The 27458-nt window shown below is 43.4% G+C and overlaps 1 protein-coding gene across 4 annotated transcripts; it reads left to right on the top strand.

The window, feature by feature from the left end:
* The first annotated feature begins 1730 nt into the window (after window positions 1–1730).
* On the top strand, window positions 1731–26908 carry gramd1c (GRAM domain containing 1c). 4 transcript variants are annotated; one of them, XM_088920725.1, is made up of 18 exons: window positions 1731–1901; window positions 5388–5511; window positions 7657–7741; window positions 8167–8270; window positions 8580–8675; window positions 9237–9317; window positions 12632–12750; window positions 13564–13726; window positions 14754–14913; window positions 15780–15920; window positions 16447–16565; window positions 17654–17796; window positions 19304–19407; window positions 21764–21943; window positions 22663–22732; window positions 23840–23959; window positions 24391–24496; window positions 25188–26908. In XM_088920725.1, exons 2-18 carry the CDS (start codon window positions 5419–5421, stop codon window positions 25254–25256), a joined length of 1953 nt encoding a protein of 650 aa, XP_088776851.1. In that variant the 5' UTR covers window positions 1731–1901; window positions 5388–5418; the 3' UTR covers window positions 25257–26908. The 4 variants fall into 4 exon arrangements, with proteins under 4 accessions (XP_088776851.1, XP_088776852.1, XP_088776854.1 ...); XM_088920726.1 differs by having other exon boundaries at window positions 15783–15920; XM_088920728.1 differs by lacking the exon at window positions 8580–8675 and having other exon boundaries at window positions 1831–1901.
* Window positions 26909–27458: the final 550 nt, after the last annotated feature.

A 27458-nucleotide genomic window follows, 5' to 3' on the forward strand; every position in this document is an offset into this window, starting at 1 on the left:
AAATAAAACATAGCAACCAGCCCCAATGGGAACTAAATTACAGTTTAAAGGCTTTCATCAACTGCTTGGTCTATAAGTGAGTTTTAAACGATGGCAGCATACCTTTGGCAGCAATTTTGTCTGCCTAATTGGGTCAGATGTGGTCAGTACTGGGAGAAGACACCTCCAATGAAAACAAGATTGTGGCTGCATGTGGAGGGGGTGGACCAGTAGGTGGTGCTCTTTCCACTGGTCATTAAAGTTCCCATGACACCTTTTCAAAGAGTAAGAATAATATTTTCAATGTCCTGGCTAATTCCTCTCTGGCTTTCCTAAAGAACTTTGGGATCCTTTTGGAAGAAAAATGCCATAAAAATTCAACAATTTATTGTGATGATTATTAACAACAACAACAATGAAATATGTTGGGTTTTTTTCACCCAGGTGACAGATTACTTACTCTTTAAACCAGGTGAGTGCCTAGGATCGTTTAGCTCCGTCTGGGAGCGCGTGAACGCCCAGATGGGGCAGATGTTTCTGTTGCTATGGCAGCGGCATCAGTTCAAAGGTCAGGCGGCCATGGCGGGGCAGACAGTCACGGCACGGACAGCGGGGACCAGGCAGGCTCCGTGGTAAGACACTGCCCAGCTCCAGCCCGCTCGCTGTCTGTGGGGAAAGTCCGTTCAGCAGTCCGCAGCGCTGCTCGGCTCTGTGTAGCCCGCACTATGAGCAATGCTTCAGGTGCGTCTGTGTCCCGAGACTGGAATGCTGCTTGAGGAATGTGGAGTTCCCGGAGAAATCTGATGATGGCAAAACAGACTTACCCATATCAAAGTGTCAAAAAAGTCAGGCCATTGTTTAATTACTTAATAAGCCAGTACAGTAGTATAAAGTATATAGTACTGTATAAACCACAGAGCAATAAACCTAAAAGTTATTTTTAAAAATATATTGAATGGAACTGCATTTACGTTGTAAAAAAAGATGTAAAAACCTGAAATGTAGAGACCGAAAGGGGTGTTGAATCCAGGTCTCTCTCACTCTCCAGCCTGATCTCGGCTGGAGCACCAGCCTGCGCTCCCGCAGACCGGTACCCTCGGGTAAGAGCCGATAGTCTTGCCGCTCTCTCTTTTGAGCCTTCGGCGTTCCCAAGTGCCTCAGGAGAGAGGCGTCTGTGGGGCTGAGACACATCGACCGAGATCAGCGTGAAGGAAAGCGCTTTCGTAGTCTGAAGCGCACAGGCTGTGATTTGTTTTAATAAGGACCCACTGAACTTGGAGAGAGGACGAGCACGGGGGGAATAAGGCGAGGCTCTTGCAGCTTGTCCCTTCGTTGTGTTCGCTTCAAACCTTTTGTCTCTATCCCTTGATATTTAAAAAATACAGTACCGATATATTTCTAAATCACCGCAAGGAAACTCGCAGTGGAGTTTCCCTCGCCTGACGGCTACTTTACAGGCATGTATCTCTATTCCTTACAGTTTTCTCAGAGGAGGGTAGTAAACGCAGTAGATGAGTGAGCTCGTCTGACCCCTAGACCCCAAATTCGTTTGCGCTGTTAAGTGGGAACGCGGAGCTGTCTCCGCTCTTCCTGAACGGTTAATGCAAGGGCTCAGACAGACAGGAGCCACCCACGAGATGGTCTCTTCTGAAAGCCTGTTCTCCCAGGTGAGAGCGCCACTGGTACCTCTCGCTGTGGGCGGGCATTCTGTCCTGATGACTTCACCTGTACCTGTACCTGTGCCGGGGGACAGGGGTTATAGCGTCGCCTCCCCGGGGATGATATTCAAGGCGGTAGCAACGCGGGCGTGATGGTCTTGCCTGTCTGTTACAACTCTGGATGATATTTCGTGTCTTTTAATAACAAGCAAAGGAGCCGTACTGACCAGGACTCGTTTGACGGGGCTGTTTGGATTTGAACAGGTAAATTTGTCCATTCTCTCTCACAGGCTGTACCTGCAGCGCGGTCGTTATCGCTTGTTTGTACGTATCGGTACTATTTAAACTGATGACACACTGCTTGACAGTGAAGAGTACAGAGCTTTAAGGGAGAAAGAATATTTCTCAATTTTGCTGCGACAAGCTTAACCGGTGATTTTGGAAACGTTGAATTACTTTGTCATTTATGGTATTTATAGTTCTACAGTTTCTGATCAGAGCTTTCCAGAGGATGTTGCTTGTGGTTGATCGACAAACAGGCGTTAGGTGTCTTTATGTAGTGGAAGGTGACTGTTCAGCGAGAATCCAGGCAGTAGATTTGCCCGCAAATGTTCCTCACAGTATGTGTGATGTCACCCTTCTTTGTAAATAAAGCGCAAACGAAGAGTAATAGGAAAAATCTACAACTAAAGAGATTAAAGGATTACAGAAACGTCCTACTTAAATTTTACGTTTTGTAAAGCTGATTTGAGTTGATAACACAAGCACTCTTTACAGTAGCAGAGGAAAGTGCTCCAATGTTGTTTTTTAAATTTTTTTCTTAATTTCCACATCTGTGCTCTCGTATGAACAAAGGCGATTTAGCCCTTTGTCCCTCACTTGGTAAATCCGTCTGGGTTACCGGACAGGTAAAACTAGTTTTTGTGGTGTAACCTTTTTTATAATTATTAGCTTCACCCTGTAGTTAATTAACTTTCACGCACAATGCGCCCCATGTACACAGACACTGGACGTGAAGCAATGGTCCTCCACCGTTGGGAAATATCGCGCCAACCAGCTACTACACAGTCGATTTATCGACCAGCCCGCCCACGGCAAAAATCAAAACAACACGAAGTTCTTCTCGTTTGTAAATCCTTTTGTTTGTTGGTTATTCAGTTCCCTTCAATGTCGTTTGCATCGAATTATAAATGACCTTGGAAAGAATGATATCCTAAATAATTCGAAGTGGTTGTACATGAAGGCTTGCCTTCTTTGTTTTGAGCACTTTTGGGCATCCTTCATGAATCGGTATTTCTTTCAGTTATCTTTTCAAGACAACCCTAGAAGATAGTCCAAAAGAACAGTCATAATCACCAAGTCCCCTAGAATTAATGAAAAACATATTCCTTCTCTGTATTCCACATTCAGATGCTTTTTAAAGTAATATTTATTACTTGGGTAATAAATGTTTATAAAGTAAAATATTTATTACTTTATAAACATCCCACAGATTCTTTAGATACTGTAGATAGGTGCTTTATTGTCCACTGCTGTGGAAATGTCTTTTACTTCTCCCACAGAACTGCAAACACACAAGCCAAACGTATGAGTCACATAAAACCACAACAGCAGTATGTGATGCACAAACAGATGGATAAAGAAATAGTTAGAGGGGGAATATATTTGCACAACTTCATTCAGAACAGAACTGTTCTGTTAAATTTAAGAACTGTGATGGCCTTAGGAAAGGCGTGGTAATAAATCACACGAGGGCACTGAGAGCTGGGTAACAGGTCAGTCCTTAAGAGGTGGTAGTAGGAATTTAAAAAAAAACTCAGACTAGGACAGAATGATGTTTTCTGGCTCTTACCAACATACACACAAATGAAAATATGAATATTTTTTGCACTTTGAAGATGTTTTTAGCATCCAGCGTCTCTCAGTCTCCCTGCACCATGATGTAGCCTATGGGAATGGGACTTTTCGTTCTGATCAGTAGACCTCCCTGAGTTTGATCGTATGAATCCTTACACGGCACACTAGATCTTCTCGAAGACCTCACTGCTGAATACTGTCTTTGAAGAACTGGGACATGACCTTGCAGTAGATATCAACACGCATCTCTGTCGTCAGTGTAGAATGGTGCTTCCTCCCCTCTTATACAGACCTCATCTCTGAACCCCACAGGCCATATATATCGATGATGGTGATGCTGCCACCACCTAATCAAGCAATCAGCTACAGACATTTCTGCATCCTTCAACAACCCCCACCCGTTCCTCCCATCTGTGGTCAGACCATCCTCTACCACTCTTGCTTTTCTGGACATAGGTCTCTCAGGCCTTAACTGACAGGTGATATCGTGCATACAGAATTAACAGGGCACTCATCCAAACCAGAAACAGCCCTCAGAACATCAAGCCCATGAGCAGTATGCACCACACCCAGAGCTGCATTCCACTGGTGCTTCCCTCCCACCCCAGCACCCTTCCTGTCCCAGAGGTCATCAAACAGAATATCTCCATTTTACAGAATTAAATGGAAGCTTTTTCCCAGACCCACTGATCTCATACCACCACCACCTGGGCTGTGCAGCCTTCTAGTTTTCATTTTCCTTAATCCTACGCCACCAGCAACCATACCCGCCACCTCTGCTTGCAACAGAAGCTGCTGCATCACCTGCACATGCTGCACAGATTCTGGCCAACCTGAGGTCACCCAGAGGGCATCATGCTTGTTCTCCAATGGGAATTATTGCTGAAGGGTTGCCAGGACTCCAGATAGATATCAGAAGCCACATTGTTTCTTAAACTAGGATCATACCTTTCCCAGCTTGCAATGTCAGATGCATTTTTTAAAATCCATTAATTTAGGTATTCCATCCATTGTTTAGATATTCACGCTTACCCGGGAGGTTGTCCAGAGACTTCGATCAGTTTGGACACTCTTTCTCATCGGCTCTCCCTTACTCTTCCCCCCTCACTCCTGAAGAAGCCTCACAGCTGGAATATTGCTTTTCCACCTGTCTACTTTTCAGCTCTTTCTTTTACACAAACAGCAATAGATACGAGGGCTGGCGTCTGAATATTTGTATATCAATAAAACTTGACACGCTATGGTGTTACAGGACTTCTGTGTCTTTGATTGGTTTGTGCTGTTGTATCCATATTTGGTAGCACTGTATTTGGTTTTGGATATCTGTTATTATTGTCTATAAACAATATATTAACATGTTTTTAATGATTACAAACAGCTGTGAAACACTATTGCGTACACTTAATGTCAGGGTGAATGTCATGGATAAAGCTATGGCTTTTATTGATTTTGTAATACACTACTTTTTTAATCTATCAGAGAGGTTGGTTATTAATACATCTTTGTCACTGTATTAAAGCATTATTATTCCATTCCATTGCAGCCCCTTATCTGAAGTATTACCTATTTCGATGTTATACGTAAATGCTTTAGATGAATCCAGGTAAAACCCATTACAGCATTAATGGAGTTTTCAAACGACAGCAAGCACTGAAAACCACTGGAAGCATATTGATTTTACCCATTTTACTGTGTTCTTCTTAAAATTTTCCTTACATTTGTGATATAAAAAACAACAGAATTTTGGTGCATAACTAGAGAAAACATATATCGGACATCGTCGCCCCCTGTAGACTGTATTGCAGACGAAGACGTGCGACATCAGTGCTGTTTGAAATCTGGTTCCAGAGGTAATGGAGTGTCTCTGAAGGCTGGTTTTTCCCTGTGTCACAGTGGCAGAGGGGTCTGGTTCGAAGGGGGCTCAATGGCGCAGGTGCGCAGGTGCGCCGTGGGGACTGAGGCCGCCGAGGACTGTAGTTCCCACAGGGAAGCAAGCTGGAGCTCCGAAGAGCACGATGTGAGTATGATCATGCTGCCACTTCTTCTCCTGGTGAGGTACTCTTCTGTCGCGAAACAGAAAATCTGGTTTACACTTCTATCCACAGGCAAAAGCCACGTGTTTTCAGACACTAGCACGCTGGCTGGTGATATCCTGTTAGGGGAGGTCCTTGGTTTCCAGTTTTCAATCAATGTAACAGAGTTACCTGTACCTGTTTCCCGTTATCGTCGCATCAAGGAATTGATTGTTTTGACAAACCATGCAACAGAGAGATTCAGAATGTTAGGGAGGCTTTTTGAAATACAAAATGCTTTTTAAGATTCATTCCCTTCATATTGAAAATTCTCTTTTTTAATTTACCAATATCTCACATTACAAAAGAGAATTAACTAGTTGTAGTTAATAAATTGCAGTGAAAGAAAATGATCTATCAAGGTGGTATTTTCGTATCCTCACTGTTCCAGTGTATTCAGAAGACATAGCAAATGTCATCAGAGGATCCCTTACCATTTTAGTTCTCTTTGCATGCTTCAGTAGGACTTCCATTGTTGCAAATACTATACTGTGTCACACGTTGCGTTAACCAAAGCTTGAAAGTCACAGGTCTTTCTAAGCTGTGTGGTTTCACAGTCCTAATAACCAGCGCAAAAGCTATGGCTCCATCTGGTGGCTTTGGAAATTTTCATGTAAAAACAAAAGTACATACTGTACGATATTTAACGAGTTGTAAACTAATTTGTATTTATGCAAATCTGCAGCCATCATGCACTTCTAGTCTATTCACTGAAACGTTTTAAGAAGAGCTTAGATATTACACATTAGCCAAGAGGTCATTGCTGAAAGCTGTGAGTGGGTTCAGCTGCTGAAGCAGTAGCTCTCTCTCCCCCACCTGACTGCTGTGCACTGGGGCTGCTGTTGCAGAGTAGCTGCTGCTGTTACCCAGTTGACGTGGGTCCTCACCTCAGTATAAAGCTGTGTATTGATGTAATCCATTATTATAGTAAAATCCTATATGGAAACACTTCATGCTCTTATAATACAAATTCAAAAGTTTAAAAAGCTACGTCTGATAATAGCTGCCACGATAACTGAAGATTGCTGCCTGGCCTCTTCAGTCATTCTCTGTACTTGGGTTCTTGAGCAGTACTATATGTGGTAGAAATGCTTAAGGATTGACAGTATGTAATGTTATGCTGACTAATCAAAATCATTATGTCTAATTCTTGACAGGAAGTCAGTACATGTTTACTGGATGTAATAGCCTAGCACAGGCATAGGCAAAACACACTAAATGCCCTAATGCTTTAGTGTGCAGTGTAACTTAAAAACCAGCATTTAAGTATTAACTAACTTGTGGTCCTGCAGTTGTATGTCACTTAGCTCAGCTCTGAAGGTGTGCATTCAGACACCACAGATTGTGACTGTAAATCTGGGAAGGTTTCAGAAATATTAAATGAAAATATTGACAAAAATGTCTGACAAGCACAAAGGAGCTGTTAAACATGTTAATTGTGAGATGCTTGTATATTTTCTTAGCAACACATTTGTTAAGAACATGTTACATTGATAGCAGGGTGTAAATCTGCAATAGTGACCATATATTTAATTATATTTTCTGGGTATGGTTTTTATGTGAAATAAAATGTACAATATATAATACAATGACAATGTATGTGATATAATGTATTTATCCAGAAAATATCTCATATCAGATTTTCCTGAGCATCTCTGTACTTTGCTGAAAAAGAATATGACTTTGAAACAAGCTGAGACCTACTTTCAGTGACTTGCCCTTAGGTATTTTTTTGAATGAAGGAAGTGTGTTGTGCTTTCACAAGCCTGACTCACTTCTTTTTCTGCTTTCACCCAATTTCAGCTTTAGCTTTATTCTTCTGTGTTTCTTCACAATTTCTATTTTCTGAACATGTTTGACTAATTTGCAGATGTAAGAAAATAAAAGCTGTTAAGATTACATTAAATATTGCTATTCTGATCACCTGATTACATAGGATATCAATGAAACATACAGATATTTTTTATTTTGTATTAAGGAAAAAGATCATTGTTATCTGATAATTTACAGTATACTTACGTTAGACATTATCTGATTAACATTTGATTTTTAGCTATATGACTACTTTAAAATGTATTGTTTGGTTACAGACACCAACTACCACTTACAAGCAGAGGACTGAAGAATTTAAGAAGCTTTTCAAAGATTTACCCGAGTCCGAAAGGTTAATAGCTGGTGAGTCAGCTTACAATCATGCTTATTGTGCAGCACAGTAGTTTAAAAACACAGATATTCAAATGTGAAGATTTGTTTTCTAAAAAGGATATTGGCATTCCTCTCTAAAATAAATGGCTGATGATGGAATTCACAAAAACAATGGAGGAAGATTCATCTTTAAAAAAAAAAATCTTAGGATCACAAAAGAGCCAGGAGAAGAAAGAAGAACATTTCTACAAGATGAGTCCATTGTCCCTTTTGCCCTAAAGATAATGAACAGCAGGCACATACCACCAAGCAAAACAGGGCCGTTTTCTGTGAAAGGATCTTTTAAACGTGCTTCAGTTCAACAATAGATTGGAAAGGTGTGGAGCCCCAGGACAATGGTGTTCCTTTGGTAGCCATGTTGTCTCTGGTGCTGAGGGTCCCACGTGTCTTCTCAGATTATGCCTGTGCACTTCAGAGGGACATCCTACTGCAGGGACGCCTCTACCTCACCGAGAACCGGCTCTGTTTCCACAGCAACTTCTTTCTCTGGGGCACTACGGTAAGACCTGACAGCTCTTGCCAGAGCCGAAGCACAGGGGCGAGCCAGGGAGCTGGCAAAATAAGCAGCAGACATACAGATGCTGAAGTGGGTGTTCCTCCTCAGTTACTGAGTACGTGCACGCTGACACCTGAACTGTGTGAATCAGCTCATCTCTAAACTGCAACGGCCCATTACAGAAAAGTAAAACTCCTTGAATGCTCTCAGATGTCAGTCTGAGAATACTGACGGCCACTGTTCACATTCAGAGCTATTGTGCTTAGGGGATACAGTGCATTAAGCACTACATTTCCTTTCTTGTGATTGCAGATAACATTGACACTGAAAGACATAACGTCAATGACGAGGGAGAAGACTGCTAAACTTATTCCCAATGCCATTCAGGTATCAACTGATAGTGACAAGGTACAGTTGAAGGACTATCTCTACTGTCAGAACCATGAATGATCCTCTCTGTCATTGTCCTTGTGATGGCCCACGTTTAAAACCTAGTTTGACACCTTCTTAAGTGGCACTGAGCTTCTCCCTAACGCAGAGTAGAGTGACCATTTCTCAGGGACAAGTTATTCAATACTTACAATGCATGTGCATATACAAGATATATGGCTCCCTTGAGTTGTTCAAATGATGAATGTCTTTTAGTGAAGAATGTTTTCTCAGAAGTGCAATATGTTGACCTCTCATTTGGTTCAGTGATTTCAGTGTCACACTGCATATAAGTATCTCTGAGAAGCAGTCCTGGACAAATATCATGCTGAATTTAGCTGCCTATTTTATGGCCTCTTACTTGTACTGATGTTCCTAATGTTTTGTGTTTTGCGAGTCTCAACACATTTTCAAAGCTGAGAAGAAGAAGGAGCGCAAATTAATTGTTGCAATTATTTAAAATGCATCTTAAATCAGTTATTATTTTATTAATAGAAAGTGATGCCAATAAGGAGTTCACACTGTCTTGTCCTACTGCAGTATTTCTTCACATCGTTCTCTGCACGAGAAAGAAGCTACCTCAGTGTTTTCCGAATGTGGCAGAACTCACTACTAGACAAGGTAGGAAATTTAGTTTTTCTTGTGTTCACATGGCTTAGATGAGCACTAAAACCTAAAAGAGTTGTTGTACATGTATTACTTAATTGCATGTTATAGTTTAAGTGATTTTTCCCTGTCCATAATTTGGTGAGCATCATTTGGTGTTATGTGGGCGTTTCACTCTGCCCTGGTGAGAAAAATAAGCATAATCGTCATAGGGGGAAAAAGACTCTGGTCTCTTTGATGGATATGAGACAAAGGCTTTGTAAATTACAGGATGAATTATGTATAAAGCCTCTGAACAGCGGTAACCTGCCACTCACCCAGAGGAGTGTTCCTCTGTCCGGGTAAACGACAGGAAATGAAATGAAAACATTTTAATAAAGAACAATGACTTGTCGGTCTGCTTGTGAGTTTTACATTATATAGCCAGAAGCATAAACCCTGGGAGAACTGGAGAAGTGTTGCAAAGCATTGCATCGATCCTGCTATTGTGTTAATTTCCTGAATGCCTTTCGCAAGTCTGTGGTGAAGGGAGCTGCATGCACAGAACCTTCAGAGTAAAATACTTGCAGGATTGATACAAATCAAAATTGATACAATATTGTCTTACACCATGGCGATATTTTATTTCACTTAAAAATTGTATCTGTAGTGCACTGGAACATTTTCTCAACCAGTCTCTAGCAGGATGCTTCTGTTAGTGAATATGGAGTCTTGTTTTCTTACAAGCAAATATACAGCATGATTTGTAAACTATGACCACACCTCATGTAACCATTTACAGAAAGAACAGTGGCAAGGGACATGAAAAAGCATGGTATTAACAAGGAATTTACTACAAAACATTTATTATAAAAAATACATATTTTTGCAAATAGTTACTAATCATTCAGTTAATATTCTAAAAGGTACATACAGTATGTATTTTGATGATAAGTTATCGCAGTAAATGGACTGTATTCAGTTCAATCACACACTCTGATCAAAAGCATCAGAGAATCACATTTTCTTCTCTAAGTGTTTGTGTATGATGAGATTACATTTCTTTTCACTGATCATCAACGTTGAATCCAATGGTCCTGTAGATATGCACCTCTCAGATGCATGAACTACAAGTGTTATGCATGCGCCGCTTGTAAGGAAGTCTAATTTCAGAGAGCTAACGTACTGTACGGTGCCAGTAAAGATCAACAGATGGCACATGATGTCTCTGATCACACATCACAGTCCCTGCTCTGTTGGGATTATACTGACCCCGTTTAACATGAACAAAAAATATGCTGATCATTTTATCCTGATCAAAAATGAAACACAATACGAAGTAAGGTTCATTTTTTCGCTGACTTCATAAAGATGATATCAAAGTAAGCCATAGTGTCACTATGATCCTCAGTAGAGTAGAGTGTGCCAATGATAATACAGACTGAAAACCTGTCTGACAGCAGCTTTTCAGTCCAATTCAGCTGATCCTATCAAACAGGTTTAGCATTCACATACCTGTGTGAGAGAGGTGTGGTGAAGTGTCAGAGCTGCTATGGTACTCTCAGGGAGAGTTTCAATGCCATGGAAAACAAAGGCCACCACAGATTTGCTTTAGAATATCTTTTTCACTGTCTCTTTGAAAATGTCTGTTTTCAAATGCCAAAGCTAGTGGATAAACGAGGCAATTCTTCCATGCATTTATGGGATTTCATCTGATTTAACACACATACAGGAAAATAACTGAAATGCAGAACCTGTTTATGAAAGATTGTGTGTTCCTTAAAACTATGTAAACTTTAAGGGAAACAGTGCGGCGTACCAGCAATGCTTGAATAATCTGACAGGAACAGAGAAGAAGGTTTTTCTTTGCATGCGTTATAATAATGAAATGCACCAAGTCCTGGTACGTTTTTAAAAAACAATTTCAGAATCACTTACAGTAGCTAAAGTGTATGGCAGCATGGTACGGTCATAATAATGCTCATTATTAGCGTGTATTGCTAATACGTGCCGGGCAGGTACTGCAGTAATACGAATAAAGGGCAAAGAGAGTACACGCGAGCGCATTTCGTCACGTCAACAACCCACACCGACACCGACAGCGACAGCGACAGCCCACAACTCGGGCACAGCTCCAGCAGGAGCGGGATAGGCGAAATACTGAAATTAACACGCGCGCAATTCGACTATTATTTCGTCTGTACGGCCTGTACCGTCCTAATAAGACGGATGGAGACCTGTCTTTTTAAAATCCTCACCTTGGGCGCTGGGGGCGGGTTCTTCAGCCCGGTTGTGCGCCTGTCTGTGGATTTCCTCGGTCACACCCAGCTCACAGGTTACTCGGGCTGTGGCGCACGACTCCGGTAGCGACGCGCAAGCCGGGATGCGTTTTGGACCAGGAACCGCGACTGCAACACCATTAATTAAAGAACGGTAATCTTGGGTTGATAACTAACACGTGCCATTCGAGAAAAAACAAACAAACAAACAAACAAGAAAAGGACGACGGTTTGAAGAAAGTCGGAATAACTCTCGACTCTTCGCTGGGGGAAGGGTAGTTTCCCCCTTCCTTCTGAAACACTGCTGTTGCTTGAGCAAACTGCATGCTGTAGTTGTTACTGCCGTCTACTTCCTTAAAGCTCCTTCCACTGTTTTTCCCCACAGGCTCGTGTATTTACATAGAGAAAAACAAACTGCGTTTACGAGCTCTGCACGTCTTTTAGCTTCTGTATTTTGTATTAATTTGTTACGGGTTCGTCTTCTACAGATTCACCCCCCAGATTTACATTAGATAGATACCTTCCGTTCGCTCTGCGTTTCAGATGTTACACGGGGCGCACTTGCGTGAATGATCCTCCTCTCTCCTGACTACATGTGTTACATTATAATGCAGTGTTTAAGGCAGATGTGCTAGATATTGCAGTAAACGTTTTGTGCCCCGCTTTGCTATGCATATTTTTTTAAGATTAATGAATTTGGCCTTACGTATGTTGGCTGTGGATTTTTTTGTCCATAATTCTCGTTTTTTTTTGTTTTTTAGGTAGGTCAGTTAATATGACCAGTACTCATTTTATGCTTTAGGGAAGCGATGTGGTTTATGATTTATGAGCCACAGATTTATTGAGCTCTTCTGGTATAACACCAGGAGGTCTAAAGGTTGCCAGCTAAGGTGCATCCTTGTAAAACCCAGCAGTACAGGGCCGGGTGACATGTGCGCTTGAAACCTGGAAATTGCACTTCTCAGCAGTCAGAGATCAGCTGGAGATCACATGATGGTTGGTCACCGCTGTGGATTTGTTGGGAGGTAATTATAGGAGCATCTCTGACGTTTTCCCCCACTTCACCCCCAGCAACTGACGAAGCAGGAATTCTGGCAGATGGTCAGACAGCACTATGACAGTGACCTGGGGCTGAACAATGAAGAAATGGAGAGCTTACAGATTTCCACAGACGGCACCTCTCAGGCTGGGTAAGGACGGTTTCTCACCTGTCACATGTCCTCCGTACTGCAACCCATACAGACATTTTCACTTCTGCTGATCGAATCCTCCCTCTTTTACTTGGAACAAAAAGGGGAATGCAAAGGGTTGGAATTTCCAAAGTCATGGTATGTCATTCAAATCCCCACATTTTCCAAGTCATTTTAAATCCGCTGCTTTGGCCATTTCATGTTAAAATGGCGCATGTTGCTTTAACTGGTGCAGTAGGAAATGTTTGTCAATTTTATCTACAGTATGTATTTTAATCGAAGTTTTGTTTCTTCTCTCTGTATTTTGTATCTGCTCTTCTGACGTTAGTAGAGCTGAGTTTCTAATGCACTTTGATTGCAGTAAGAAATATTGACAGTGGGCTGTCACCTTTGTAGTTCTGCTGTATAGCCACGTAATATTTTGAACCTGTATCATTCTTCTCCACTGACTCGTTTTGTTTCACTTTTTTTTGTTAATATGATCAAGAATGATAAGGTTTCTTATTGTAGTAGGGGAAAAAACTTTTTTGTAACTAGCAAACTCTAAATACTGAAAATTGTTCCGTTATGAGTTGGGAGATGAGATTTAGTCCTGGGTTAAATTATAACTTCAGCTCATCAACCAGTCATAAATTCCGGAGTACGCGCAGGTGTCTCGTCGTCAAACTGAAGCTTAAGTAGGTAAATCTTAAATATTGAGTTGGTCAAGCGTACAGTTTAATCTAGAATTGAAAGCACCACCGCCGCCACCAGCAATGATGACGACCATACTTTGGACTTAAATGATTTCTTTAACAATTTTTGATCTGGCAGGGCTGCCATGAAGCAAAGCAGCGAAGAGCATGCAGGCAGGCTGGAGAGACCGACTACCCTCAGACTGCCTCTGGTGGAGACGGCAGCATCCGAGTTCACCAGCACCACTGAGGAGGCGCCCCAGCCCTCTCCGGTCGTCCTCAATGGCAGTGCGCTGAATGTGGTAAGACAGCATCTGAAAGGCCATCAGGAAGCCATATTGCCAGCAGCCATATCACCCTGCAACTCACAACTGGCAGCCCACTGAAGCTAAGCAGGTGTGAGCCTGGCCAGTACCTGGATGGTCCTGACTCTCTGTAGTCATTAAAAATCCCGGGGTGTTTCTCGAAAAGAGTAGGGGTGTAACCCCGGCGTCCTGGCCAAATTTCCCATTGGCCCTTACCAATCATGGCCTGCTAATAATCCCCATCTATGAATTGGCTCCTCCCCACTAATAGCTGATGTGTGGTGAGCGTTCTGGCGCACTATGGCTGCCGTCACGTCATCCAGGTGGGGGCTGCACACTGGTCCAGATGAAGGGGACTCCCCATTACCCGTAAAGCGCTTTGAGTGGAGTGTCCGCAAAAGCGCTATATTAGTGTAAGCAATTATAAGAAGACAGGAGTGGTTTGCCATGGCCTCAGAATCTATTCTCTCCTCTTTGAGGACGAGATCGAGATGTAGCTTGAAATTCACTCTCGGCTTTTATCGGACTTTGTCACAACGCGTTGAAATATAATGTCACTCGACAACAAAGTAAAAACATAGGCCAACAATACCAGGGGAACGTCAAGTTAATTACACAGCAGTGTTGTCGTTATCTACAGCTAGTATTTTCACTTTATTGCCAGGATTTATGACCACAAGGTATGCAAGCGCCGTACAGTAAACACCCTTCTGGAAATTCCAGGAGATGTTCTACATAGTTATAATATCTACAGTGTTGTACTGCAAACTCGTATGCAGATGTGATGTGTAAACTCCCGTGAGGTAACCAGAGCTGTGTGCTGTTGAAGGAGTTATTCTAACTGTAACCTGTTGCTGTTTATATATTTCTGTAAGTGCTTTTAAGTTTTAGAAGTGGGGTTAGATGGAAGAAGAGACCCTGTATGTCCCAGACAGGGTTTTTCCTCCTGCTTCCCTGAGCTCTGCTGGGGTGTGGCCTTCGCCTTCTCACGACAGTAACGCTGTGAGTGTCGGTGTCCCTTCAGGAGGAGCCCAGAGACGGTAACGTGCGCCTCAGGACCCCGGGACAGCCCCTGGAGAGGCACTCTCAAGAGAGGGTCTCCAAACGGTCTGTGCGCTCTCTCGACCTGAACAGCAACGATGACCGGCTGACGGAGAGGAGCACGTCCGATCCGCTCGAGGAGGGTGAGGAATCGGAACATGACTGAAAAACTACCTTCTACAGCCAGTTCAGCAGCGGCGGCCTTTTAGAGTGACTTGGAAGAAGAAAATGACCAGAGAAATCGAAAGTGTTCTAATATCGGTGCATTTGCTTTTTAACTACACTGAGTAGTAAATCAGCATGAAACATTAAACCAAATTAAAACGTCTCGTGTGAGTTTATGCACCGAGCTGGTTTTTTTTTTACCAGCAATTTACACTGTCTAATTAGAGACGGTATAGCCCTTCGTGTAGCTGTAAATTAGGAGTGTGGTGACCTGTCCAATTTAAAAAGGCTGTAAATGCACCTGAGTTAATGTAAATTGCATGAATAGAAATATGTTAACCTTCATAAATTCCAAATATGTTGGTCAGTTCCAGGTTCATGTAGATCATTAAAACCCGATGGGATTCATCTGCATTCAGAAGTTGTACAGACAAGAAGAAATAATTACACTCATGGGAAGCATGTTCTCTACCAACAAAAACAAATATCTCCTATATCTAAGCAAAAACACATTTGTTTGATCTTGGACAGTTTACGAACATTGTGGAATTCTACTTTCTAGTGATCGATATAGGCTGCCCAGAATGTCTTCAAAATCCTTAGAAGCTACTAAAGTATTCTGATATAATTTCTGTTCAAATTGAGTTTTTGAATTTCTGTCCATTGAGGTTGTTAAAGTATTATGTCAAAATGTTTCTTGTGTTTTAAAAGAGAAATGCATTCTGCAAAGGATGTATGTGAAAGTTTTTTTTTCCCCCTCCTTGAACACCTTAAAAAAAAAAAAAAAAACATTTCCAGATTTTCTTGCTGGTGGTGCAGTGTGGCTTGTGTGTCTTTGTGGCAGAAGAGCGACTCGGCTCCAGTCAGGGCCAGGGACGGCTGTACGTCAACCGAGTGTTCCACATCAGTGCCGAGAAGATGTTTGAGCTGCTCTTCACCGACTCGGACTTCATCCGGAGATTCATGAGCGAACGGAAAATCGCAGGTGCAGTACCTGCCCTCGTGTCACGTCAGTGTTGTTGGCACCACTCAGGAGGCGTTGTTCCTGTTTCTTCAAACCGACAATTCTTCACACTTTTATAAAGGTTGTTCTTGAAGTACGCTAGCATTTACACGCATTATGCAATGACCAAAAGTGATGTTTACGGATCGTTGGGCGTTACTATGCGTGCTGTCTTGGAAGTGCTTTAGCCGTTGACACAGGGGATGACTTATTTTCAGCTAAGGATTTCAGAATGAACAAACCAGATTAAGTGATTAAAAAGTAGAGTTTTAATCGTTGGTTCTTTTTTTTTCCCGTTCTTTGAGTTACTGCAGTCGAGACCCGGTTCAAATAAATTCTCTTTCTGTTACAATGAAGGCTGTGTTGAGAAAGGAAGCGTGGTGTGATGAAGTTAAACAAAATTAAAGTGAAGATAGATTTGTAAGAAGCACGATAACTGGCAAATTGAGAACAACCCCTTCCCTGTCCGGTAGCAGGTAGCGATGATGCTCTTCTGTGTCCTGTTCAGGAATGGTGGCCACTCCATGGAAGAAGGACAGCTCTGGAGGCCAAAGGAGGACTTTGAATTACACCATCACCATCACTAACCCACTGATCGGCAAGTTCTCCACTGCCACAGAAACACAGGTGTGGTGCCTCGACTTTGATAACAAACGCTTGGAACGTGGTTTTCAAAAATGTGACCACCTAGTTCAATGCAGGAATATTTGCTGATAGAGAGAGAGAGATAAGATCACTTTGTTGGCCATATACAATTTCTTGTATTAGGAATTTCTTTTCACATACCCCAACTTGCTCTCCATGAGACACACAGACAGGGAGAGAAGCTGGGGGTCAGAGCACAGGGTCAGCCATTTATACGGCACCCCTGGGGTTAAGGGCCTTGCTCAGGGGCCCAACGGAGTAGGATTCCTCTGCCAGCCGCAGGATTTGAACTGGCAACCTTCCAGCCACAGGCGCAGATCCTGAGCCACAGAGCCACCGCTCCGCCCCCATGGGTGCTAGACATCCATGTTAACTGCAGTGCTACTATGAATCCTATCACCAAAATATCCTTGCTTTAATTTGTTGGGATTTGTGTTGTATTTGGCAATTATTTTTAAAAAAAAGTGCACCTGTATTTTTAGAAATTCTGGTGTAAGATGTCCAGGAGAAGGCAATTAAAAGTGGTTTGCAGTCAGGTGGGAACTGAGTTGGTACAGAACGGGGATCTGCAATCTCACCATTAAATCCCCAGTTTCTAAAGATATGGAACAAATACATTGTGATCAATTAAACGGGTGATACAGTATGTTAAATTACATAATTTAGAGGTCCTTTAGGACGACTAAAATCTAACTACTCTTCAGTTGTCGAGGACCAGAGTCCTAATGGACTCGTCAAAGAGTTTTCCATCTTTAAGAACAGGTGACCTGTAGGAGGAATTAACCGGACTGGGGCTTTGAGGCTTGAATGTTCAGAGAAGTCCACAGATGGCCAGCGGGGAGGACTGGACACAGGAGAAACCAGAGACAAGGATGTGATATAGGATCAGAAAGGGAAACATCTTTGACATTTTTTTTTCTTCCTCCACCAAACACTGATTGTTAAAAACAGGAACTTTAATTTAATTGTTTGAAGTCACGCATGCACGTGGTTTGACAGCAACGAAGGTATTTCAGCATCGATGCAGCTGCCCACTCGAAACTCATTGCAACGGCCTGTCTGCTCCCTAGGCCATGAACAAGGACAGCCAGGAGGGGCAGTATTACCTGATCGACGCGGAGGTCTATACCCACGACGTGCCGTACCACGACTACTTCTTCACCCTCAACCGCTACTTCATCATTCGCTCCTCCAAGCGCCGGTGTCGTCTCCGGTGGGTGTCAGTGCCGGTTCCACCATGACGTCTTAATACCAAAGTTCTTGCTCAAGATGTAGGGCAGCATGGCGGTACAGTGGACGGCACCAAGTCCCTGGGTTCAATTCCAGACCTTGGACGCTGTCAGTGTGGAGCTGTATGTTCTCCCCAAATTCGCGGGGGTTTCCTCTTAACAGCCCAGAGACCTGCTGGGAGATGAATTGGCCTCTGGGTAAACTGGCCGTGGTGTGAGCGAGTGCGAGTCTGTCTGTGGTGTGTCGCCTGTGATGGACTAGCGTCCCGACCCAGGTGTACTCCACCTTGCACCCATTGCTTGCCGGGACAGGCTCCGGCTCCGGCTCCGGCTTCCCTGTGACCCTGAATTGGACGGAGCAGGTACAAAATAGAGGGATGTATTTAGCAACGTTAAGTTTTTATAGCTGATTTTTTTTTAAGGGATCACTTCCGCATTGCAAGTTACAAGTCCTTAATTTTATTCTAAATGAACATGGAGGGGAAAAAAAACTGTTACTCGTTTTATTCAAATATTTTTATTTGGTGCACGTGTAAGTTAAGGAGAATCTTTAGACATATTGACTGCATAGTGGAGTGCACTTGGTAGTGGAGTGTGCTGCTTTGTCTGACATGACAACGGGATGTTTTTCCATAGTGCATGTTAAATGGTAATGCTTTTAAAAATGTGATGTAAGCACTTCTCTGGTCTTGGGCTTTCCAACCCATGAAGAACAATGAAAAATTAATCAGCCTATTGATGCTCTGTTTAAAATACCCTGGACCCAATTCAGCAACAAAACTATCTAACCACTGTTTCTTTTTTCTTTGGTAATTGAGGAATTACTGGATTCGAAGTGTAATTCACCATCTATATCAGAATTTAAAATAACCTCTGAAAGTGGGTTAGTACCATGTTTGTACATCTTAAATTAAAGTTCACTTCAGCATAAAATTCACAGCAACTGCAAATGATACAGATGTTCCCAAGGAGAAGTGTGCATAGCATTTTTCACTGCACTGTACATGTCCCCTGGGAGTCTGTACAGAGCAAAGAAACTGTTTCTGAGCCTGCTGGATTAACACATTAAGGCACACGGGGGTGTAGGACATAGAAGAGCTGACTGCTGCTCTTCTTTCTCTGCACAACAGCGAGAACTCCAGCACAAGCGTGGCAAAATGGAAATCCTATTAAAAAAAACGAACCATGAGGGGTTAATGAAATCAGACAAGTCATACAAGTTTCGGTCATTTTGTCCTTTGCTGGTAGTGTTGCCACTTCCCTCGATGAGGTCAAAGTGGAACTATAAACTTTCTCCTTGTTGATCATTTACTCAGCTTTGTTAATAATCTACCATCCCCAGAGGCTGGCCTTCCCTCATGGCCTGTCGGGACTCAGATGCTCCTCCTGAGGCTTGTGTGAAGTTTGTTTCGTTCAGAGACTTGTGTCCTTAGTTACAATGTGTTCTCTTAATTCCAGGCTTCTGTAATGCTTCTCCCTGTTTTATTTCAGTATCTTCACTGATGTGAAGTACAAGAAGCAGCCCTGGGGTCTTGTGAAATCCTTCATCACTAAGAACTCCTGGAGTGGTCTGGAAGATTATTTCAGACATTTGGGTACGCACTTCTGCTCTCTTTACTTACTTTGCTCAGTGTGACCAAGAAGGTGCAGAAGCATAAATCTATCCAGGAAAGCTGATGAAAATGAAGGAAGAGGTCGAACCCTAATCTCACCCACTCCCACTCATCTCTGTGTCACTGTCAGTTCATAGCTGCCCATATGTGAGACAGGCAGATTAAGCTAATAAATCAGTCCCATTTAGGCTCCATCGATCCTGTCTTGAATAGCTATTGAATAAACGTAACTTTTTTTAATTCATGCTTTCATTTACAGTAAATGAAGGGTTGATGCACATGGAAACAAGTCAGCATTTCAGCTGACTTGTTTTATAGCTGCTCTGTAGTCCCTGTCGACTTAAAAAATAAATCTCTAATTCCAGCCACAAATCCTGACAATACATCCTATCACCTGCTCTACACAGGTGCGTCTTTTACAGTCGTCAGCCATTTCTTTCACCTGCGCCAGGTTAGAATGACAGCAATTGATTTTCTAATTTTATTTCACGAGGAAATGCATTATCTTCCTTCAAAGACTTTCAAAGGGCATTGAGTAGAGAGGAGAGTAATTGATTTTTAATGGGCTAATTGCCTTGTAAAAATTTCAGCCATCACATTTCGCTCAGGAGACTTGTGCTGTAACAGAATATTGCCATTTTATATAGAGAGTTATTGACAGTCTTCAGTGGGGAGTTTTGTGCCTGGTTTACTCATGCCAATCTCGAGTGCTGTAAAGCAGGGCTGCAAAAAGCATGAATATCAATATTATACAGTACTGACAGTAAGAAATGTTTTGACCTCTAGATGACCATGAAGTATCCCTGTGATCAGTCCATAAGGTACCTTAAAGTACCTTAATTTTTCTTCTGGGCAAAATGCCTAATTTATTTACTATGGAAATGGCAGTTAGCCTACAGAGTGAATAAGTAAAACAACAGCCTGGTATACAGATTCTTACTGGAGCTACAGTGGCTCATCGACAGAGTGGATCTTCAACAGCAAAGTCAATACACATTGTTTGAACATTACTGTTGAAGATGAGAGTAAAGTGATAATGGGGCACCTCAAAGCCCTTCACATACCCAGCTTTGCCTGTGTGAGCGATACTCGTGCGGAGGTGCGCCCGGCTGCCTGTGTGAACAATACTCGTGAAGAGGTGCGCCCGGCTGCCTGTGTGAGCGATACTCGTGTGGAGGTGCGCCCGGCTGCCTGTGTGAGCGATACTCCTGCGGAGGTGCGCCCGGCTGCCTGTGTGAGCGATACTCGTGTGGAGGGGCGCCCCCTTGCCTGTGTGAGCGATACTGGTGTGGGGGGGCGCACCCTTGCCTGTGTGAGCGATACTCGTGCGGGGGGGGCGCACCCTTGCCTGTGTGAGCGATACTCGTGCGGGGGGGGCGCACCCTTGCCTGTGTGAACGATACTCGTGCGGAAGGGTGCACCCTTGCCTGTGTGAACGATACTCGTGCGGAAGGGCGCCCCCTTGCCTGTGTGAGCGATACTCGTGCGGGGGGGGCGCACCCTTGCCTGTGTGAACGATACTCGTGCGGAAGGGCGCCCCCTTGCCTGTGTGAGCGATACTCGTGCGGAGGGGCGCCCGGCTGCCTGTGTGAGCGATACTCGTGCGGAGGGGCGCCCGGCTGCCTGTGTGAGCGATACTCGTGCGGAGGTGCGCCCGGCTGCCTGTGTGAGCGATACTCGTGCGGAGGTGCGCCCGGCTGCCTGTGTGAGCGATACTCGTGCGGGGGGGCGCCCCCTTGCCTGTGTGAGCGATACTCGTGCGGGGGGGCGCCCCCTTGCCTGTGTGAGCGATACTCGTGTGGGGGGGCGCCCGGCTGGCTGTGTGAGCGATACTCGTGTGGGGGGGCGCCCGGCTGGCTGTGTGAGCGATACTCGTGTGGAGGGGCGCCCGGCTGCCTGTGTGAGCGATACTCGTGCGGAGGGGCGCCCCCTTGCCTGTGTGAGCGATACTCCTGCGGAGGGGCGCCCGGCTGCCTGTGTGAGCGATACTCGTGCGGAGGGGCGCCCGGCTGCCTGTGTGAGCGATACTCCTGCGGAGGGGCGCCCGGCTGCCTGTGTGAGCGATACTCCTGCGGAGGTGCACCCGGCTGCCTGTGTGAGCGATACTCGTGTGGAGGGGTGCCCCCTTGCCTGTGTGAACGATACTCTTGCGGGGGGGCTCCCCCTTGCCTGTGTGAACGATACTCGTGCGGGGGGTGCTCTAGAGCCTCTGAATGCTCTGCATGATTCACACGTGTGTCAGTACTCAGCGCCACGCGAATGCAGTCAGGGAGGCTCGATGGGAGCTGGCGTTCCACCTGGGCTGGGGGGGACTGATCGGGCTGGTTTCCGCCCTCAGAGACCGAGCTGCTGGAGGAGGAGGCAGAGCTGAATCAGGGTTCTGGGGACCCCAGCAAGCTGAGCGCCGCGCGGCGCCGCAGGAGGGCCTGCAGCCGCTCCCACTCAGACCACCTGGGCATGCCGGGCAAGTCGTTCTCCGCGGGGGACCTGGGACCCAGCTCCAGGGCCGGCCCGCCAGGTCAGGAAGCACCGCCCCGACTCGGGGGGCGACCCAGCATGCTGTTCAGTTTGGGGGGGGGGCCTGCACGTGTCCGGATAGCGTGAAATTATCATTCTGAAAAGTGTTTCGAGGGGTGACGCTCGGTCGTGGGCGCAGGGTCCCGTGTTTTGGCTCACCGTACCTGTGCTTTGGATAAAGAGCAGCAGGTGGGAGCACGAGGGGCTGGGACTGACAGACCGCTGCTTCACGTCCAGGGGCCATTTGTGGACTTGTGGTTGCCTGTAACTCTGGCCGGGGCCTTGCAGGAAATGGTTTAGGAAATAGAAATGATTGAACTTAGTCTGTTAATTGTTAACAAAATGTAAATGCAAGTCCTGTAGCATTCTGTTATATTCTCATTCAGCCCCAAACACTAATTTAAGAATGTAGTATATGTATACTAAGCCTGTAGTGTAAAGTATTTTTGTTTTGTTTCATTTTTTATTATTTGCCAAGTTGCTTAATAAGAGCAGTGGACAGTATCTGTTTTAATACATTAACGAGGCGAATGCAGGTATGGTATTCTTGATCTGTTGTTGTAGACGCGTATACAAAATGTAGGACTAAGAGTAACAGGCTCCAGTTCAGGGTCAACAAAAGAAGCTTTAAATTTTTGGAACATCTTCCTCTTGTGCATCTGTGCTTGAGAAGCTCATGTATGTGCTTGATTGAGCTTTGTTTCTGTGTTAATTTCACAGGAGCAGTACTTGATTTCAAGGGGACACAGAAATGGAGCCTCACCACCATTGTAGCTTTTATGAGTTTAATGTAAGTCATTCCCAAAAAAATAATCCTTATTCCTGTAAATGTTTAGACCTTTGTCTTTCACGATAGAGGAAACCTCGCTTCATTCCTGGGTCACTCCTTGTTCTGCTCTGGTGTGTCTCTTTTTTCCCCCTGAAGGGCTGTTTTCAACCTGAGAGTTCTCAGTTGTTCCTCAGTGCAAGTCTGTTCTCTTCATTTTAGCATGCCGTCCATTTAGAGGTGAAGCGGTGCTTTGTGCTGTGGGCGTTGGTGGACTTGTGAGCATGGCTGTGCCTGTCTAGCTCTTCTCCAGATCTCCCATGGTTACAGTGTTTGACAATACCTGGCTTAAACAATTCATTGCGTCCCGCTTCAGACAAAAAGCATAAGCAGGAAGAGAACTGCTGCTTTGGTTGTGAAAAGACCTGTACGAGCTCTAAATGTGTCTAAACCTTTGCCCCTCCAGCCTTTACCAGCAATATATCTCTTGCAAGGGTGTAGTCAGGGATTCATTTTTACAGGCCAGACATCTCAGGAAGGGGTGCAGCTCTTCGCATCCTGTGAAGGGTACAGAGAAGTTTTATCATCGCCCTCAATCTTTTCAATATGTGAACCGATGTCATTCTACTGAACAGAGAAAAACATTAGATCGCTGTGGTTGCTTCTACAGTACATACACTACACCTACGTCGTGTATCATCTGCACTGGGAATGTACTCAATGTGCTTTCCCTGTCAGCTGTTAGAATCTTGTTTGACTGTCTGACTTAGGCTTTAGCACAATGTGCTTCAAAGCATCTGATTCTGCTGGCAGGTGACAGGCAGTGCAGTGAAGACGACTGTCCTACTATCACGAATGACACGATGGATTTCAATGGCGCCATGTTCTAGTTTATTAAACTTCTTAATTTTCTGGTACTTCAGAGATCTAAAAGCGTGAATCCTGACACTCGAGCAGGCCACGGGTGTGTTAAAAAAGGACAGTGTGTAATGATTTGGTAATGTAGTGAGCGCGCTTGTATGCAATTTGAATAGGGAAGTGATCTATATTTCCATTAAATCAAATGTTACCTTGCTTATCTGAGCTGCTCGTACCCTAGTAAGCATCTTTTTCCCCTCTCTCCCGACACAGCCTCCTGGTTCTGACTGTGCTCAATCTGAGTTTGTTCTTCAAGCTGTGGGCCATGGAAGATATAGCACACAGGATGCACGTCAGCACTAAGATGCGACTCAAGGACAAAACCAATTTAAAGTGAGACAGACAGCGTTACACAGATCTCCCTGTCCTCCATATGCCTGTGATGAGATCATGGTGCCTTATTATCAACGTTGCCTAATTCCAATCCTGTTTCAAAGCCAGTAGAACCGATGGAACGTCTCGTCACCATTAGTCAGTGCTGATTGCTAATATTATGGCCAGTGTGTCTATGCTGATGAGACTGATAGTTATACTCTAAACTCACTGAAAAGCATATGGGGTTAAGTTCTGATTCGTCAGCCAGTGGCTGTCTTTGCAACAGAATGAACAGACTGCAATGTTTGTAGACAAGTTAAATGGGCTTGGTAGGATTTTAATTGCGCACAGTACTGTTACAGTATATGAATTGTATAGACCTAAATGTTTTCATCTTACCACCTTAGTTGGGACGTTCCTTGTACCACTGCTTTGATCTTTTCTTTCAGGTTAAGCCCCGATTTGGCTTCTAGGCAGTTGCCTCATCAGAAAAGCCAAGAGGAGCGAATGTTGTTGAGAACTGTGCTCCAGGACTCCATACACCTCCTGGAACAGGTGAGATAGCTAATCGCACTTTCTCCCTTCACATCCATCCATTCCCCTGAAAAGAAACGGACCACCTGTTTTCATTAAAGATACTGTACTCACCCAGTTAGGCAAACAGGCTAAGAACCCCTATAAAACACACTCGCCGGGCACAATCTCCTTACTCCTTGATGGAAGAGTAATTTGCATTTCACAAGCAAAATCTTTCCCCCACCTACAGAGAAACCTACTGGTACTTCCAGAGAAAAGTAAAGCTGTACGAAGTGAAAAGTGGCTGGTCTGCGCTGGGGGAAAATCAGTCCTGTCTCGATGTGACAACGGAAGGGTGCTTTTAATTAGCAACTCTATTTCCAGCTCTTCAGCTAGTGCTCCTGGGCTCTGGTGGTCAGGTCACCGCGGGGTGCTTATCCCGGATTGTAGACTTTAATAAACGGACTGTTGGATAGCAAGAAGCAATTTTTACCTTTATTTTCCTTTCTCACTGGGGAATTCCCTGTCATTGTCACACATGGCTGTGTTGTGTAATCTGTCTCTGCATGCCTGCAGTAGATTACTGTGACATCTTACCAGTGCCTGTGTGAACTGTGTACCAATGCCACTTTTTTATCACACAGATTGCTTTTATGATTGCATGTCCTTTTATGCTCCCGATTATAGCAAAACTGAACTGATAACTGCTTTTCGTTTATTCTGCCCCAAGCTGAGAAGTTCCCTCATCATGCTACAGAGGAATTTTGAGCTGCAAAACAAAACCGGGGTGACACCATGATTTCAGGAGTCCTGCGGTGGTGATATAGAACTGATGCAACAAAGCAAATGGAAAATTGTTTTCTACACCTGTAAGAGCTTTATGTTTGAGAGGCTGGTGTGCATATGATCAGCAGATATTGGGGAAATATCACAGAATGCCATGAAAGGTGCGCGCTGCGATATAAGCCAAAGAAGAGAAAGGAAATTCTGTGTAGAATGTGGAATTCTTATGGAATGGGGTTTTTTAAGGTCATAAAAGATTAAATATTTTGTTGACTAAAAGGAAAAATACAGTCCTCCAGTTTATTTCTCTTTGTAATTTGAACAGGAATGAGGCCTATTGATATGGTATGGATCTACTAAATTAGTAGGAAATGGGCACAATTAAGGCTTTCTGTGTGGATTGGAGAATCCAGTAGCTCACCAAATGAAGAATGCAGAAAAGCTTTCAAAGATTTCCCAGAGCCGAGATATATATTTTTTTATCTGTGTTCCTTTCAATATCTCAAAACTGGATGTGGAGTTTATATACTGCACATATACGTCTATAAACTTATGCTAAATTATTTTGAGAGATGTCTATTTTGTTGTCTTTTGTTTTTAATTGCAAATAATTTCTGGTGTGAATGAATGTGTGCCTGCTGTTCTGCTGGTCCTGATTATTATAAACCTACAGCAGTGTGAAGTATGTCTCAAAGTGCAGTATAAATATCTTACCCCACATAATGCCAGCCTAGAAGGCAAGAACATTTCAGTTTCTTCCCTTGGGACAGAATGGCAGTGATTGTATATTGAAGCAGAATGGTATTTTACCATTTTTAGCTTTGTCAGAAAAGACTTTTCCACTTCAGGGGAGTTTTGTAATGCAAACATTAGAAGAATGTATTTGTAATGAAAATATTTTTTTACTTAAATATTATGTCCAGAAAAATTCCAATTTATTGCTACAGAGGGGTATGAAATGCAGTCGTCAAAAGGTTTAAATATATTTTCAGAATGTTTAATTGCTTTTGAAGTTAGCTGTTAGCTAAGAATGTATTGTTAGCTAGGAATGCTGCATCTCTTTAGATAAGATTACTTCATTCACATTGAAGACATTTGTTGATGAAGTCTTACAGATAGCTGAAAGTTGAGATCAGTTTGTTTAAAATATTTCTTGCTAATTTCAACAAGATGGCAATGATTTAGTTAATTTATTGTTGCACATTGAGATGCTTTAAAGCATTTGTGCTCCTTTTGTTTTCTGAATAGGCAGATCTCCAAGGATTAATTTATGTACAGTACATTATTTTTAAAACATGATTTTTTTCAATTGTCTTATTAAAATAAGTTTAAGAAGCAAAATGAGTGATTACAAATTCTGGTCTTTTTTGATACATACCTATAGAAGTGTGTATATGTTCAGCTAGTCAGATGTTTACAATAACATATTGGACCAAACAAAGACGATAGCATCTCTGCTCCTGTGACTGCATACAACTGTATAGTTGAACTATTTAGTGCCTTCTTTTGTACATTGTTACTTTACAAACACGTAAACCTTGTAACACGAAGTCAATTATGTTTGGACTTTATGATTGCTTTTTTGACAAACTACAGAAGAAAAGTTAAGGTACTGCACTGTAAGTATTGTCACGTTGCCACTGTCAAAATAAATGTTTTTTCCCCCAATCAGTTCTTGCATTTCTTCTTTTTGTGGTCTAACATGACTATCTGAACCCCATTCCAAAGAGCCTGGAACAATATACAGTTGCAAGAAAAAGATTGTGAACCTGTTGGAATTATCTGGATTAATGCATTAATTCCTCATGTGGTCTGATCTTCAACTAAGTCACAATAATACACCAACACAATCTGCTTCAACTAATAACACAAACAATTGTACTTCTTCTTGTCGGTGCATTATAAATAATATCAGTATATGTATCATTTTAGACTTGCAGTGCAGAGTACCCTCCTGTAATCGGGCAGCTAAGTGATTGGGTACTATAGTGCTCCCTTTTTTAAATTCTGCTTCTGATATGTTTGCTTCTCCATTCACAAATAGATGAAAGTTTTTGTCTTTCACCATTCATTTTTCCCTGCAGCAGCACTGTGTGCAGAAACACTGTGCGAGACTCATGCCCACCACAATGCTTTTAGCCCTTGAGGTCTGGAGATCCCCCCTGGGCCCTGTAATAAGATAGCTTCATCGAATTGCATGCAGCACTGGCTTCTTAAT

Source organism: Atractosteus spatula, chromosome 7, assembly GCF_055471065.1.
Source record: "Atractosteus spatula isolate fAtrSpa1 chromosome 7, fAtrSpa1.hap1, whole genome shotgun sequence".
NCBI lineage: Eukaryota > Metazoa > Chordata > Actinopteri > Semionotiformes > Lepisosteidae > Atractosteus > Atractosteus spatula.

Coding starts and splice junctions, on each gene's coding strand:
- gramd1c (XM_088920725.1), top strand. CDS start 5,419: ATGGCGCAGGTGCGCAGGTGCGCCGTGGGGACTGAGGCCGCCGAGGAC. Junction 14,914..15,779: donor GTCCGATCCGCTCGAGGAGG/GTGAGGAATCGG, acceptor TCTTTGTGGCAG/AAGAGCGACTCGGCTCCAGT. Junction 15,921..16,446: donor GAGCGAACGGAAAATCGCAG/GTGCAGTACCTG, acceptor TGTCCTGTTCAG/GAATGGTGGCCACTCCATGG.